The 17,868-nt window shown below is 37.6% G+C and overlaps 1 protein-coding gene across 1 annotated transcript; it reads left to right on the top strand.

The window, feature by feature from the left end:
- The first annotated feature begins 62 nt into the window (after window positions 1-62).
- On the top strand, window positions 63-9,519 carry APITD1 (Centromere protein S). Its single transcript, XM_051212300.1, has 2 exons — window positions 63-1,888; window positions 9,044-9,519. Exons 1-2 carry the CDS (start codon window positions 1,742-1,744, stop codon window positions 9,221-9,223), a joined length of 327 nt encoding a protein of 108 aa, XP_051072472.1. The 5' UTR covers window positions 63-1,741; the 3' UTR covers window positions 9,224-9,519.
- Window positions 9,520-17,868: the final 8,349 nt, after the last annotated feature.

Raw genomic sequence — 17,868 nt, 5'->3', positions numbered from 1 at the left:
TTATTATTATTATTATTATTATTATTATTAGTATTAGTATTATTACTATTGTTATTATTTACTACGTCATTTATTCACTCTCTTTTATTCCTACTCTGTCTATCCTTATTTTTCGACTTATACAGCAGCTCGCCTATGGTGGATTTTCGATTCCATCTAAACGTTCTCGAGTAGAGACGTTATCAGATATGGCTCAAAATAGAGGCCATTGGCGATCCTGCTGTAACCTTTTAATTTCTTCATAAAAAGTGGTTGCTTCTTCCTTAACTGAAAGATCTCTTCTGAGTATACGTTTCTGTTTCCCCCATTATCATTATTACACTACCTTACACTAATCTGTTCGTTATCGTTTTTTCTACGCTCCTTACCTTTTTTTTCCTTCTCTGCAATTCTCATTGTTTTGTGTGGCGCATATATATTTAGTGCCCTCCTGTACCAATATTTATGTGTTCAAATAAATAAATAAATAATAAGACCCTTGATCTCCGTGGAGAGAGTTTAATTGGTTAAAATGATTTTTTTGTTAGCGCTCTTTGGCGGGGTTGTCTTTCATATGGTGAAGTTGCTAACTACTCGCTCAACCCTCCACCTACTCTTGGAACTAGCAGTAATCCTAGAGGGGCTCTAGTTGGAGTTGGCTTTAAACTTATTAAACACTCAGTTTTTTCTTAAATATGCACTTGTGTAGTCGTTTTGGATATTATTACATTATATGCATACATTTTTTGAATATTATGAACACTGGTTAACTACAGAATTTTTGATAAACCGAGCTAAACTATATGGGAAATGTAGTCAAGTAAACATTATAGTTATGACAAATGCTAACTTAAAGCAAGTACTAAATGGTTGTACGCGTGTTTTCAGTTGATTCTCAGTAAAAGTGTCCAGACTCCACAAATTTACAACTCCGAACGTGTAATTCCAAGCATAAAATCTAGGCGCTTGCGTTAAAAATTTGGATCGAGAAACCAAATGGTAAAAGTAGCAACGTAATTACTTATGGCCTAACAAATGGTTGGAGATATAATTTAGAAAGAGAAATGAGTTGTAAAACATGAAGTATGCTGTTCGATAATCAGTCAGTGAAGTGTATTCTCACCTAGAAAATATTACAGTTTAAATAAACTGTTTTACAATCAGCAAGAAATTGAATAAGATCTAAAAGATATGAAGGGTAACTAAATTTACTTGCAAATGAAAATTGACTAAGCATCTCCATGGGTCGAATGTGAAATTTTTCATAATAGTAGCATGAATGTAGATTATTTTACTATTCTTGTTTATTATTGCCTTTGTCGTTTGTTTCTACCTTTTGAACCACTCTTTCCAATGTTCTCTTTATTTCTACTCACTCGATAGCAGTCTAAACTTATATAAAATAGTGGTATGTCTACCTTTAATCTAGTCTGATATTGCTTATGTTCCAGCCTTTAAATAAGCCAAACAACCAAACTCTGTGTTCTAACCATCTTAGAATGATGAAATGATCTACTGATTAACATGAGTGTTATGTAAGTCCCAGTGTTGATGCATTGTGTAATTCTAATGTAACCTGGGATTTTCCATATACTCCTCATTATCTGACTTGTAATTATCTTTTTTTCAATCTTTCTGCCTCATGCCGTATTATATATTTAACAACTTACTTGTTAATTTCTAGGAATACAAAGCTGAATTGCATTATAGGTGTACAAAAATTGCACAAGAAATATCTAATAAGGAGCAATGTGAAGTCAATATGGATATAATTTGCTTGATGACTGAATTGATCTTCCGTTTTCACCAAATTCTTGCCACAGATCTAGAAACATTTAGTCGGCATGCAAAACGTTCAACAGTAACTGTGGATGATGTCTTTTGTTTCGTCCGAAGAAATCCTCAACTGGTAATTACTGAATTAATTTTATTTTCTTGTCCATTACAACAGTATAGAACAAATAAAACGATAAATGTTAAATAGTTTATGTTTTATTTGTTCATTTTCATCGTGACAAAGATAATGCTTCGTTACTCTATTTTCTTCACCCAAATAGCAAATCAAATCAATGTATTAACTTCACAACTTTTAGATTTAATTTTTCTTATTCCTACTACTTTCCACCGCAAAATGATAGAAAATGGAATTACATCAGCAATATAGAACATGTAGCAAAGTTTACACAGCGAAGTAAATTCATTTTATGATATAGCTTCTCTCCAACTACAATAAGCTAAAAGTATGTATGAAATTGATGGCAATTGTAGCACACGGCTGTCGTTACCTACAATAAGTAGAAATTGGTGTGTCGCAATGAACTGAAAAAGGCAGAGAGAAATGTTGGTAACACGATCAACGATAATGTGTGAAGCTATGGCTTAGTGACTAAAGGTTTCGACTTTTGAATAATAAGTCACATGGATTATCCTAGCTTCTGAACAGACCTTTTTTATTTATTCAAATTGAGTCACGTTTTAACCTTGTCAATTATTCGCTTATTAACCTTGACTACTTTTATATGAGGGTATGTGTGTATACTCCTTACTCCATTCATCGTATCAGTCAGTCATCCACAACGTAGGATCAGGTACATAAATACATCAGTCCAAGTTGCCATACCGCATCAGCACAACAAGATGAACACCGGATTCATAGCAGTGGTTAGGTCAAAGGTGGTAATATATAAGAGAAAGATTGCATATAGAGATATAGTACAAGAAGAAAGAATTAGTTCGCAGAAAGAAAGGTATAAAGTAATTTTATTCTCACCGTTTAAGGGCAAACAAAGAGTACATATACCTTCACCATTGTGATTGATTCTGAGCCATGTCACCCAGAGTCTGCAACCATTAGTTACTATAGTCACGCGGAACACAATCAATTGGTCTTCATCTATCAACATGGCTCTTACTAGAAGTTAGTGACTTCAAGCACCGATACCACGTTTTGGTTTGGCTGCCCCTAACTTCCTTCCAACTATATCCAACACTAGTCAGCATTGTGCGTTGTAGTAATCGGTGTTCAGGCATACGTAACACGTGGCCTAACCATCTCAGTCGATGAAGATTCACAACCTCATCAACTGATTTACCATCATTCCCAAATACCCTGCATATAACTTCACTATTACTTAGTCGTTGACCCCACTAGATGCGAGCAATATTTCTACGGCATCTGTGGTCAAATACTAGTATCTTACGAGTATTTTCTACACTTAATGACCATGTTTCGCAGCCGTAAAGTAGAACAGAATGAACTGCCGTGCTATTAGAGGGGGAGAAACGCATTCCAAACATCCTGGCATTGTTTCTCAGTGCTACCAAAAGACTCTGTATTTTATCAGCGTCTTCACCAAACAGGACTATGTCATCTGCGTATTCCAAGTCGATAAGTGGACCTCCTGGTAGGAGATCAATGCCCGATAATTCAGTCTATGAGAGCGTTATTTCCATCAGTAGGTCTTTGATGAAGTTAAACAAAATTGGAGAAAGTGAACAACCTTGAGGGATACCACTTGAGGTTGCAAAGGCAAATGACAGTTCGCCATAAGCTCTGTCTCGACTAGTGATGTTCGAGTAAAGATCCTTCACAAGGTTTATGTACTTCTGGGGTACACCTTTCAATGACAAACTGACACAGAAGCTCTCGGTCTACAGAGTCAAATGCTGTTTTTAAGTCAAGAAAGACCACCATTGTCGGACGCCGATAAGTATGCCCATGTTCTAAAACCTGACGAATGGTGAATATATGGTCGATGCGGCCGTGACCAGGTCTGAGTTCGAGTTGCCACACCACATTAGCACAGAGATGCAGTTGTCCATTCAAATCCCGTAGTGGTAGAGGTAGTAAGAGTATAGGCAGTAATCGGAAAGATTAGTGTTTGGAGACGTTATTTAAAGAGTATAATCCAGTGAAATAAATTTGGAAAGAGAAAAAAAAGACAAGGAGGAATAAGGAGATCAAAATTTGGGAGAACACAAAGAGTGGATGCACCTGCGCCATTGCAAACAATTTTGAGTCATGTCATTCAGGGTCTCTAACCATCGGTTGCTATCATCTCGTGGTCCCCAACCAGGTAGTCTACATCTATCAATATGATTCAGTCTACTTGTCAGTGACTTCATGGATTTGTGCCATGTTTTGGTCTGGCCGCCCCTAGCTTTCTTCCAATTCACTCCTATACCACTGAACATAGCACGTCGAGGCAGTCGGTGGTTGGGCATACCTAACACGTGTCCCATCCATCTCAACTGATGAAGTTTCACTACGTCATCGATGGATTTTCCATCCTTACCTAGTAGCCGTTTCCTAACAACTACATTACTTACTCGATAGTCCCAGGATATACGAGCAATGCTTGGAAGACACCTATGGTCAAATACTAGTAACCTACGAATATCCTCTACTCTTACCGGCCATATTTCACTGTCGTGAAATAGGACAGAACGACCTGCTGCGCAGTAAACCCGTCCTTTGGTTGATAGACGGATATCTCGCCTACTCCATAAATGACGCAAGTTGGCAAAAGCTAGTCGAGCCTTCTGTATCCGTGCTGAGATTTCGTCACACACCAGACCACAAGGGCTGATGAGACTCCCGAGATAAGTGAAGCGATCGACACGCTCAATTACTTCACTCCCTATCATTAATTCGGGTGTCGATGCAACCCAATCCTGAAGCAACATTTCGCATTTCGAGGGGAGAATCGCATCCCGACCATGCCTGCATTGTTGCTTAGAGTGGTCAGAAGACTCTGCATTTTGTCAGCGTCTTCACCAAATAGAACTATGTCATCGGCATATTCCAAGTCAACAAGTGAACCTCTCGGTAGAAGTTCAACCTCTGTAAATTTAGATGAGGAAAGTGTAATCTCTAAAAGTACGTCAATGACAAAGTTGAACAAGAATGGAGAGAGTGGACAGCTCTGACGAACACTACTTGAGGTAATCAATTCTGATGACAGTTCACCATAAGCTCTCACTCGACCAGTTGTGTTCGAGTAGAGAGCCTTTACAAGGTTAATGTACTTCTTTGGTACTCCTTTCAGTGACAAACACCGCCATAGAACTTCACAATCGACAGAGTCGAATGCCGCCTTAAGGTCAAGAAATACTACGATTGTGGGGCGTCTGAATGATTGTCTGTGTTCTAGAACCTGACGTAGTGAGAATACCTGGTCTATAAAGTCACGTCCGGGTCGAAAACCAGCCTGATTTTCTCTAGTCTGTTCTTCACGAGCTTTGGTTAGGCGTTGAAGTATTATTGAAGCTAATATTTTAGACACTATATTAGTCAAACTGATTCCTCTGTGATTGTCACAAGAGGACTTTCGTCCTTTCTTATAGACTGGCACACTCAGTGATTGAGACCAGTCAGATGGGATTACGTCCAGTTCCCAAATTCTACCTAAGACCTCAGTTAATCTCACTGCTAATACTGGACCACCATCCTTAAAAATCTCAGGAGTAAACCTGTCAGGGCCTGCCACTCTCCCTCGCTTCAGATTTCCTATAGCTTTTTCAACTTCGTAAAGAGTCGGAGGACCTACATTAACTTGCCATTCAGGTTGACCGGAGATCGTGGGAAACCGAAGTGTGGCTGAAGGCCAGTTGAGCTGATCCCCAAAGTGTTCTGCTCATCGATCCAATCTCCTGGATTGAGAATGTATAATATGTTCATCTTTTTCTGAGATAGATTCGCCTACAGTTGGGTTCCTAATACCGGTTTACTTAACAAGTCTGAACAGTTGTCTGCTGTAGCCTATTGCCGCTGCCTTTTCCATCTCTCTTGCATTCGCTACTCATCACCGTTCACGATCATTGCGTAGACTTCTTGTCAGCTTGCGCTTAAGCTGACTCCGCTCTTCGTTATGTTCAGATCCAGATGGAATGAGTTTTCGAGCACCTATCAGTGTGGTAGATGCTGTTGAGATCCAATGTTGCCCCCTAACCATACGGGTTACCGTACTAGCAGATATCACTGCTGTTTCCACAGTTTTTCGGAAGTCATTCCATGCTGCCTCGTGGTGGACATCACTTACATGACTGCCTAACTGTTTTTCCAGTTGTTCCTGAAATATACTCTTAGCTTGGCTATCTTTAAGTAGGACCCTAAGAGGTTTCCCTGAAGCGTCTTTCCTACGTCCACTAAGACGCAGGCAAATACGTGCTCGCACTAGAGCATGATCTGAATCTAAGCATGTTTTCCAGAATGAACGACACTCTTCTATCGAGCCCCTCCATCGGTGGCTGATAGCGATGTGATCTATTTGGGTCCAACGTTGGGACGAATTAGGGGGTCGTCATGTTAAAAGATGTTTTTGCTTGTGCTTAAAGTTAGTATTCGCAAGAAACAGGCGGTTATCTGAGCATAGCTGCAACAGACGTTCGCCATTATCTGTTTTTTGAGACACGACGCTATAAGATCCATCGAGATGTCTTTCCCTATCGCTTAGTTTACCTACTTGAGCATTAAATTCACCAGCCACTATTACTACATCAGAGCGCCTAGCTTTTCGGACAAGGTCAGGAAGCTTTCTGTAAAACTAATCTTTTACATCATCTGCGCTGCAGTCAGTGGGAGAATAGGCAGAGACGACAAAGAGGCAACGACGAGTGTCCCTATCTTTCCGAGTCCTTATTGTCCCGTTTAGTAGGACAGCGCACAAACGACTGTCTACTGGGATCCAGTCTAAGAGAGCTAGTTCTGCCCTAGGACTCAATGCTATACCTACGCCGGCGAATCCACGAGAAGCAGCATCAGGGCTTCCAGACACACGAAGTGTGAATCGAGTTGGTTCTTTGTTTTTATATGGTGATGTCAAATGAATGACGCTACTCGGATCCTGGAAGCGCGTTTCGGAGACGCAGCACACATCGATGCCACGATATTCTAAAGTCCTAGCTAAGGAAGCCTGTTTTATTATTTGGCACAGTGTTGGGACGTTGAAAGCTCCTACGTGTAGTTTAGAGCGTGGTTTCAGGAGACCAGGAATAACGTTCCGCGTACTCGAATCGTTCGCCTTAGCGGTGCAAGGTGATAAAAGGACGTGAGAAGGGTTAGTCGGGGAGATAAGAGTGGTATTAAGAGGTGTAGGAAGGATTTGAATGTGACCAACTTGGTTTCGTGCGCTTTCAGATTAGCTATAGCTTATTTCTGTCTGACTATAAATATCGAGTCACTGTGATATTTAGAAGTATAAGAACTAGGGATCCCATATATAACGCAATTAAGGTCAAATAGAACTAAGTGAGCACAAACGAACGTATTGTATTTGGAATTCGAAATCAGGCCCACATCAAGTACAAAAGAATCATTAACTCATACAAGCACCACAGTTGTGGGGAATAATGAAACATCATGTGTTATGTTAAACCCACATAGTTTATTCTACCTTCCGAACAAGTCAATCTATTCATTCTTCTTAAACCACATTTTGACCGGATTCTGTTTTTTTGTGTAAGCGTATGTGTGTGCATATCTTATCCTACTCATTACGTCTGTAGCTTATTTTTATCTGTCTATAAATATTGATTAACGCTTGATTAAATTGAGTTGGCACACTTGCCTTCTCCAACCTGCTTCTCCCTGATTACCTGTTCAAATAAATGAGTTCATGAAATATACATATTCAAAATTCATTCTCGTATTTGGCGTATTTAATTCCGTTATTCCCCAACGCGGATTAAGTCGATGATTATATACGAGGATAGATGACATGTATATTTCAATAACAATCGTTCATACGATCGACCTCGATTCAGATATCGGGCCACTATACAGTCGCACTTGAGGAAGTTCAGTTGGCTCATTCTCCTAAGCTTCGCTTCCCCGCTTTTCATTCTGAATATCTGTCTGGATCAACGAGTGTATCATATATATGCATCCGAAATTCATTTCCTTATTTGACTTATTTTATTCCGTTATTTACTAATGCGAATTAAGTCGACAATTATATACGAGGGTATCGGGGCTGTATATTTCGTTAACATCATCATATGATCTAATTGAAATCAGATAAACGTACCAACAAACAACCTGGATCTCACTAACCTCATAATTTAAAAAATCTCTTGTGACAATTTTCTAGATTTCTATCGTCTTGATACATTTTCTTGGATAAATACATGTACCAGATACAATTGAAAGTAAGTCAGACCGTGTGCCCATTCTTTGTTGACTGTGAGATAGAACATATATTATTGTACTCAGTATAGAACTTATTGCCTAAAAAGGATGTGGGAACATTTGACATGTTCTGAAGCTTCATGTGATTCAAACTGCTGATCAAATAAATAGTGTTTTTTTAAATAAGATTATTTTCAATATATGTATTGGTTAATAGCGTCAATGAAAGATCCAACTGGCAATCTTGACGTACAATCGAAATATAACTAAATGCAGATTTATGATTGAGTTCATCTTTTTCTACTACAAGGAATTCAGGTAGGTTATAAGTACTCATGTAATTGGGATGACTCCGTCGGAAAATTAGTGAGGCTTCATTAGATGAATCATAATTCAAAGCTAGGATATAAACAAAAACGGTTGACTAACTGGTATACTTTTAGAGTTGTATCTACTGCTATATTATGCGAAGCTAACGGACTTCCATCTTTGTTTATGATTTTATTGGCCATAGTATTTTTCAGGAAGCCTCATGATTTAATGCATAATACGATCATTTATATTATCTCACTCCCTAATCCTCATCAACTTAATTTGTCTTTGGAGTATAAAAATTAAAGTATGGACATTAAATTACTCTTCTGATGCTTCTCTGTTACCTGAATGATATCAATATATTGTGTTTAAATACTGATATTGATATGTGGTAGTGAAATTAAAATATGATTAATCAGTGTGTGGATAAACAGGCATTCAGCCTACTTGCTTAGGTAAGTACGCTAGTCTTATTACCGTAGTATACTTGAGAGCGAGGTAAATATTTTAAACATCCGTTATATCAGATATATGCTCTACTTTTTCAAACCATTTCATTGTATCATTGTTTTGAAAGCTCTTCTATTTGTATTATTGTGCATTTTTGTCAATTTCCTATAGTTACAACATTTAACGGATTACCACAAAAATCAAATTGGGAATAGTAAACAAGAATCTGATTTGTCAAGCGAAACTTTCAAAACAAAACCAAAGCTTAAAGCTGCTAGGAAAAAATCTAACTTAAATAAGATTTGCTTTAGTGAACCCAATAAACCGGACGAAGCAGAGCAAACTTTATAACAATATAATCACGATGTCTATTGTTTCTAAAATTGTGATTGTCATACAGTGTAGATAATTTTTTAATATTAAAAAGGTAGATAAATAATATTAACTTCTTTTCTGACTAGATTTGTTAGTTCTAAGAGTGTAAGTGAAACTTACAATATTAGTCTGATGGTTGTTTCTAAGTTTATTCATGTTACTTCACAACTGTTGTTGAAAGTTTCAGTGACTGTATGTCAATATCGAGGTGATCCGTTCGGGATGCATACCTACCAAAGGAGACTAATCATTTGCAATCCTTAACATCAACAACGTTAAAATACAAACAGTAAAATTCACACAATTTGTACAACGTAATGTTACAACTTGTGGCCTGTGTGTCCTGTTAATGTATAACGTAACGATACCGCCAATTAGAAAGCAGTGAATTATCGATCGGACCAATGACGCATAAAACCCGTACGAACAGTCTAGAGTCCTTATTGGTCCTAGCCCAGCCAGTTAAGTTCAGAATACCAATCTCAGCCTCTGCAATATGAGTCATTTATTTCAAACATACTGGGTTTATATACCAACCAAACAGACCACATCGTATCAATGAAATAGGAAACAACATTTATACAAGATTTGGCCATACGTGGCTGTGAATAAGGGAGGTAGTAATTAATAGACAGGGAATAATTCAAGAATGGGAAATCGTATGATAACAGTTCATAGGTTAAAATAAAGCTTATGATAAGAGAGACATCAATATGAATAGTTCGGTTAATGAACAATTATACGATAAAAATATACATTTAGTATTGGTCCACAAATGGATCCCAAAAATTACCATTCATTATTCTTATCGGGACATAACACGTAGTGGCTATCTGAACTCAGTAACCCAGTGGATAATGTGTTGAGCGTTTAAAGCGAAAGGTTCTGGGTTCGAGTCTCGGTGTAGATAATAGTAATGAGATGGGAATTCATCCACAGGAAGAGTCCTAAATAGAGAAAACACGCGCTTTGAACTCCACCGTTAAACACAATCAAGCTTTACTAAAAAAATGTAGTCATGAGTATGGAGAAATCGAAAGCGATATATCCAACGGAAGCATTTTAAACCTAGGTCTGTTAACAATTACGATCTGGTTTGCTTCAATACCTCAGCCATTTCTTGAAATTAAGAAACAGCTCCTCATGGAATGGCACCTATTTCCAGTTCATCAGTAATATTTATTTAGTTTTGTCTGATGTATTCGTATTCTTCTACCCAGGAATTACCCATCAATGACATTGGAAGTTAATTGATTAGTATCGCGGATTAATTGAGGTTAAATGCGTGTGACATTGGATTGCTGGATTAGTGGTCTAGAGACTAACTCTCGCTGCAAAAGTTGGAAGTCTTGTGTTCAGTTTCCGGTGGAGTCATACTTAAGGACTGCTGAGGAGTTCTATGCTGTGACTAAACGGGGCTGGCCTAAAGTGTACAGTTGAACCAACGTGGAACGATAAAAATCACCAAGTGAATATCGAAACGGTTAGGATTTTCATCATGAACTGATGTCGACTGTAATACAAGAGTTTTAAAATCATATCTCAATTCCTAGCATAACGATTCATTCACTTTCTCTGTCTCCTGACTGGGTAAGACGGTTCACACCTTAAGATAGTTCGATTGTATACTTCATGCCTATCCAGAATAGCTGTTCAGTGCTTTTTGGTTCTTAATGGTTGTCTAAAATCAGTTTGTAATGCAAACTATGGAAATTAATTAAAGCCAGAACGAACATGCATGCAGAATAATATAAATTTATTATAATCTGTGGTTTCTCATCAGCTGCTTGCAACCCCAAATATATATATATATATATATATATATATATATATATATATATAAAAAACTGGTAAGATGGGTTGTAAAGTAATTGAACAGGATTTGAAGAGTTCACATAAATTAAGAGAATTGAGTGAGTGGAAATGTATAGGTGAAAGGTTGGTTTAAATGTACATAAAATAAGAATTTGGTAAGGGAAGAACACATAATAAAATGAACCCTAACAAAATGATAATAAAAAATGATTTACTAGGGTAGTAATATGCTTATTACTGTTTCTTTTTGGATACATATATCAGGTTTTAGTTTTTTTATCGCAATTGCTTTAGTGAACCGAAGAGAAGCAGTAGTTCTTTGTCTGCTAAACATTTTGGAAGCTTGAGGAATGTTAATAGTGTGCCCAGTGTCAAGTAAATGCCGAGTTATTGCATTATTGAGATCCCTTGCCCATCGCAGTCTCAAGTTCTTTGAAACATTCTCGGAAATACGAACATGTACTCTTCTCCCAGTTCTTCCAATGTATGTACTTTGGCACGTACAGGTAAGTTGGTAAATTCAGTTGGAGCTACTGAGAAAAGGGGACCAGACAATTCTAGTTTGTTGAGCGGGCAGTTCGTTTCCTATACCGTCGTCAGTTTTGCTGATGAATAAGTCACCTTCAACGTGGGATTTATCCTGTGATTAATTATTCCATTGATTTCAGGTTTTCTTTTCAATTGTATCGTATTTAGCCCGAGGGTTGGTTTCGGCATATTTCTAGATGAACTTCGCCAGGTATGCATTTTCACATAGACAATTTGTAATGAGAGGAATTTCATCTTCCAGGCATTCCTTTGAGCAAATTTTGTATGCGTGGTCAAAAAGGGTTCATACCATACCCATTTTGTAACTAATTGGACAGAAACTGTCATCATTGAGATAAACTCCACTCCAGGTATTTTTGCGGTCAATGTGTCTTTGTAATGTGCCGTCTGACATTCGTCTGATTCCAATATCTAAGAAATGGAATTTAATTTCTACTTTGTGTTCCATAGTAAAATCTATATCTTTGTGTGCTTTGTTAAACAGATTGAGTAGGTTCATGGAATGCTTATGATTGTTGCAGACGATAAATGTGTCATCAATATGTCTACAGTAGAGTGTAATTCCATAGATTGCATGCTTGAGCTTCCTCTGTTCCAGGTTTCCCACAAATATATCGGCTAGAATTGGACCCAAAGGACTACTCCATCAATTTGGCAGTACAAGACATTGTTAAATTGGAATTGTATGTTTTTTGTACACAGAAACAGGAGGTGTCTGAATTAATTTATTGGCAAAGACAGAAGTTCAGGATTTTTGTAAGCAATGATCGATATTGGCTAGCAGTGGAATCCAGAACGCGCGTTTCGTCCTATCTGGGACTCGTTAGCTGTATGTACCTGCATCTCAGAGTTGATGATCACTCTGGCACTTGAACCCAATACCATTCGCTTCAAACGCCATCGCGTTATCCACTTAGCTACTGAGTCCTGATAGCCACTTGCTTGTGCAATGGGGTGAATTTCAATTTACTTGGTATTGTTTGGCTTGTATCTCCCCATTGAGGTTTAAGACTGCAATTGATCAGTCTGTTATCGGCATATGTCCATACTTTGCGTATGTCTCGATATTGCCTTAATTCACAAGCTTTTTGCAAGCAATGATGGATAGTGGCTAGCAATGAACAATTGCAGTCTTAAACCTCAATGGGAAGATACAAGCTAAATAATACCAAGTGAATTAGAAGTTGAGGATATTCATATTCTGCTATTTCTTCCAAAAGGGTCTCTGTGAAGAGTGATGAGACATCAAACGAGATCATGAATTTTTCGGAAGCATTTAGGCTATCAAGCTTTTGTACAAATTCAAAACTATCCTTCAGACTGTAGGGTTTTAGTTTCTTACGGATTGGTTCTAAGCACCATGTCAACCAATCGGTACTTCTGACTGTCCACATCGTGGAAACGAATCTTCGTGAAAAACTGAAAGCAAACGATGGTTCTTTTAGTCTTTAAACCTGACTCTAGTGTCTGAGGAACACAAACTTGATACCAATCACACACGACAAGTCTATCGGCAGTTGATTTTGTAAACTTTGCTACTGATATTGGAGATCCGTAGTGCAACAGAACATGCGCTTCTTTTAAAGTTTATTTTCACTTGCTGAATTCTGTGTGCTAAGAAGTTAACGTCCTTTGCAGTGCTAGTTATCCGACAGGAAAACTCTACTCACACCCATACTGTTTAAGTAGACAGTACACTTTTATTTTTTAGATATATTACTTTATCGGTTTGGATTATTTTTTCTGGTAAGCGTTTTTTTAGCGAGTTAGTTTTCTACGGGATGGGGATGCTAACCCCATGCCCAACCCTCCTCCTTTACCCGGGCTTGGGACCGGCAGTAACCCTATAAGAGCTACACGAACAGATGCAGATGAAGACAGCCAGTGTAGCAGCAGTCTCTGCATCATTAGGCCTCAGCATACACAAAGGGAAAACCAAGGTCCTCAAATTCAAAGCGGAGAACAGCAATCCAATCACACTTGATGGCGAAACTCTGGAAGATGTAGAGTCCTTCACATACCTAGGAAGCATCATCGATGAACAAGGAGGTTCAGAGGCAGACGTAAAGGCGAGGATCGGCAAAGCAAGGGTCGCATTCCTAAAATTGAAGAACATATGGAACTCAAAACAACTTTCAACCAATATCAAAGTAAGAATCTTCAATACGAACGTCAAGGCAGTTCTACTGTATGGAGCTGAAACTTGGAGAACTACAACAACCACAATCAAGAAAGTACAAGTATTTATAAATAGCTGTCTACGCAAGATACTCAACATCCATTGGCCGGATACCATCAGCAATAGCCTTGTGTGGGAGAGAACAAACCAACTTCCAGCTGAAGAAGAAATTAGGAAAAGACGATGGAAATGGATAGGACATACATTACGCAAATCGTCAAACTGCATCACGAGGCAAGCCCTAACTTGGAATGCTGAAGGGAAGCGAAAAAGAGGAAGGCCAAAGAACACATTGCGTCGGATAATAGAAGCAGATATGAAAAGGATGAATTACAACTGGACGGAGCTAGATAGGATTGCCCAGGACAGGGTTGGATGGAGAATGCTGGTGAGCGGCCTATGCTCCTTCACGAGGAGTAACAGGAGTAAGTAGTAGTAAGTAGGTACTTTATCGGTTTGATATTTTAATAGGTAGTAAGTTGTTAATATATTCTTCATTAAACTCAAGTATAGACAATGGTGTCATCAATTGTAGCTTAACATTTAGTATTTACATTAATTATAAATGAAATTACCTGCGATTTTGTCTAGTGAGGATTTTGAATGTATGCATTCAAAAATACCGTCTTATCTAAGTACAGTGTAGTAGTATATTATTTTTCTAACTAGTGTTCAGTATACTTCTAACCAAATATTTATCATTTTTTATGATTGGTTCGTCTGGTGAACCGATATTTAGGTTACTCAATTACTTCACCTACTTGTAGTTCATTAACTACTTAGCTGTTAATCGATGACCACTCATAAATGATAAGTAGTTGATTATATTATCTTAACTGGTATTCGTATATAAAATAATTCCATATTTTCAGTCAGAACTCTATATAGTTGGAACAAGTATATATGCATGTATTTAATGAAATTATATATCTATTCCATTTACAATTATAATATCAAAATTATTCAGGATATATGTACCTATCAATACTGATTTGATTTTATCAGATACCAAGTATTATCAATGATTGTAGATAATTGTTACATAATATTACGAATTCACTGAAGTTGAGGATGAGCGCTACTGTGTCCTGAAAATGGTCTAAAAAAGACATGCTTCCCATGAAACTTGAAGGTCTTGCGTTTGATTCGGCGTATGTGAACTACTAAGGAGTTCAAACTAGAGAGGGAAACGCTGTTCATTGAGCTACCTGGTTTTTACTGGGTACTTCGACTGGTTTTAGCCCTTGATCTGCAAACTGAGCTTATCTCTGCCAAACATCCACTTCAGTTATATATCTGTCCCACTCGCAATATGTGAATTGCAAGAGGTACCTTCATAACCTCCCTCAGTTAAACAACATTGAGTGGGGCAGTAATACGAACACATTAAGAGAACCACTATATTAATTTATTTGATAGTTAGAATATTATTATAACAGTTGGTCGTAAATGTTCTATGTAATCTGACTGCTATAAAAAAGTGTCTTGGTCAATAATATAGATTTTGTACAAATAATTTCAACTGTTTCAGTATTTCAACGCTTAAGAATTGAAGTAAATAAACTGCGAATGAATGTGGTATTATTTAAAACACACTGTCATAAATGATAGACATTGACCTACATCTTTTGCATACAAGAGGGTAACTTTCAAAGTTATCTGATTCTTAAATACTAACACTCGATAAGTGGTAGATACTTGTCATAAAGTTTTGTTTCTTCTGTAAAATGAATGTATTTATGTCAGAACGTTCTATTAGTAACAGTCACTACTTAGACGAATTAGTTCATTTTCTCTTAGATTTTCTTCGCTACTTTATCAAAATAGACAACAGAACGCTTGGTAACATTACTAACCATAATTTTAGGACGTAATCATATAGTAATAGAACTTTAAATCAAGAATTTTAACAGTCTTCTTTAAAAAAAGGTTGCTTTCATGGACTTGATTTTCATCCTATTTTTTACACTGTATAAAAGTAACGTCTTACTATTATCAGAAGGGGTTTTGTGGAGATTTTAGAAATTTCACTGGTTGAAATCATGAGTCAACTGAAGCTAGACTGCCATGGGAAACCTGGGAGCACTGGACGGCCGTTTCGTTCTAGTATGAGACTCCTCAGCAGTGCGCATCCACGATCCCGCCCCTTGCGAGATGCGAACCCAGGACCTATCAGTCTCACGCCAGGCGCTTAACCAACTAGACCACTGAGACGGCCGGCATCTGACGGTGTTAATGTCTAAATTCAACCAATCCACGAAGTTGCGCCACCGTACACCATTGTCTTCAATTAACTCATGATCTCAACCATTGAAATTGCTACAATCTCCATAAAACCCCTTCTGATACTAATCGACATATGTTCACTAGTGACTGGCTTCAAGAGGTATATCCTGGAGTTCTAGTGAGAAGCCTTTACCAGTGGAGTTCAACCAGGTCTGTTGTGAGATATCAACTCACTGAAGACAATGGTGTACGGTGGCTCAACTTCGTGGATTGGTTGGATGCCGGCCCAGTGGTCTAGTTGGTTAAGCGCCTGGTGCGAGACTGATAGGTCCTGGGTTCGAAACTCGCGGGCGAGGGAGGAGTCTAAGATTAATTTAGCTCGCTGTAGTATTTAACTAACGAGCGTGTTCAAAAATTGTGGTTATAATCAGAGATGGAACTATTCTATGAACTCAGCCACTGTTGATTTGAGTTGTGTAAACCTGTTGGTTGAAAACTTTGAACAAAATTTTTCAAACATGTCACAATAATGCAAGTAAACCCATGTTCATCCTTAACAATGTTTTACTTAATTGAAGATTACACTCGTTTCTCTAGCTATTTCATCATGTTTTCCGCTTCTTGTGTTACCATGGGCAAATAAATGCGAATGCCAAGTAATAAGTAACTGATGTAAGCTTATATTTCACGGACTTCAGTAGCTAGTATTAAATTGAGTGTTTTACATTTTCAGGAAACAATAGTAAGCTTAATAGAACAAAGCTATTTTCTAATTTTTTGATAGACGTTTTAGCGGTAAATAAATCCCCAAAATAAATAGCTCTGTAAGTCTTCGACATTGGATGCTGACCACATTAGTTTTAATGGACTCACCTAAGTGAAGGCGCTCGGTCATGCATCCGCACCAGATCATGAGTGGGAACGCCGTGCTCAACGTCCCCTGCAATCGCTAGCCAGTGTAGATCAGTTGATCCTCGATATATTGACAGCCTATCAAATATATCTTCGAACCTCCTCGCTTCTGTCCTTTGATTTCACTTGGTGGGTGCGATTCATATTAGTAGGTGTTACTGGTTAAAGCGTTGTCAAACTCTAAATACCTGTGGAATCTTCAACGTCCATACGTTTTCTCCTAGAAAAATGATTCATTTGTGATCATACTGTTACTTTAATACGGAACGCGACTGAATCTAAAAATAACATAGTCATCTACTGTTCACTTGAGTTTCGCGATTATCATTTAAAATAGACTACTATTTCTCGTTTACTGCACATCTATTAGAGAAGTATTTTTATTCTACCTGTTTAATTCATTGTTAGTATTCATTGAATATTGAGCGTTTACGATTTATTGATTCTCTATAAATTACTTATTAACATAATATGTTAATTGAAACGTTCAAGGTGATGAAAGGTTTTAGTACGAGCGTTTTTTCAATTACCGTAAAAGGATTTGAAAGATGATTGAATCGAGCATCAAATATATTTCTTAAAAATTAACTTAAAGGTCACTTTAAAAAAAGTCATTTATCGATATGAATTATTAATTAACTCAAAAGCTGATTACTATGAATATTCAGTTTGTTTCTTTGCAAATAGGCTTTTAGTAGAACGACCTACGAAACATGGGAAGTGTTGTAGCCATTTCGCTGGTGACTGAACCAAAATCTTCATAAACTTGTAGATTTATTATCTATGAGTAGCAGTTTGAGAGTTTAGTAACTGAGTTATGAAAAATTTTCTGCATTCATTACACCAAGCAATCAATGTGAAGATAGTTCACGTCACGAAGTAAGACCAGTTGGTGAACCGCTAAACATCAGAGATAACTGAACGGTTGTTCCCCACTAAT

The sequence above is a fragment of the Schistosoma haematobium genome, chromosome ZW (genome assembly GCF_000699445.3).
Source record: "Schistosoma haematobium chromosome ZW, whole genome shotgun sequence".
Classification (NCBI taxonomy): Eukaryota; Metazoa; Platyhelminthes; class Trematoda; order Strigeidida; family Schistosomatidae; genus Schistosoma; species Schistosoma haematobium.
This window is presented reverse-complemented; position numbering and strand designations above follow the sequence as displayed.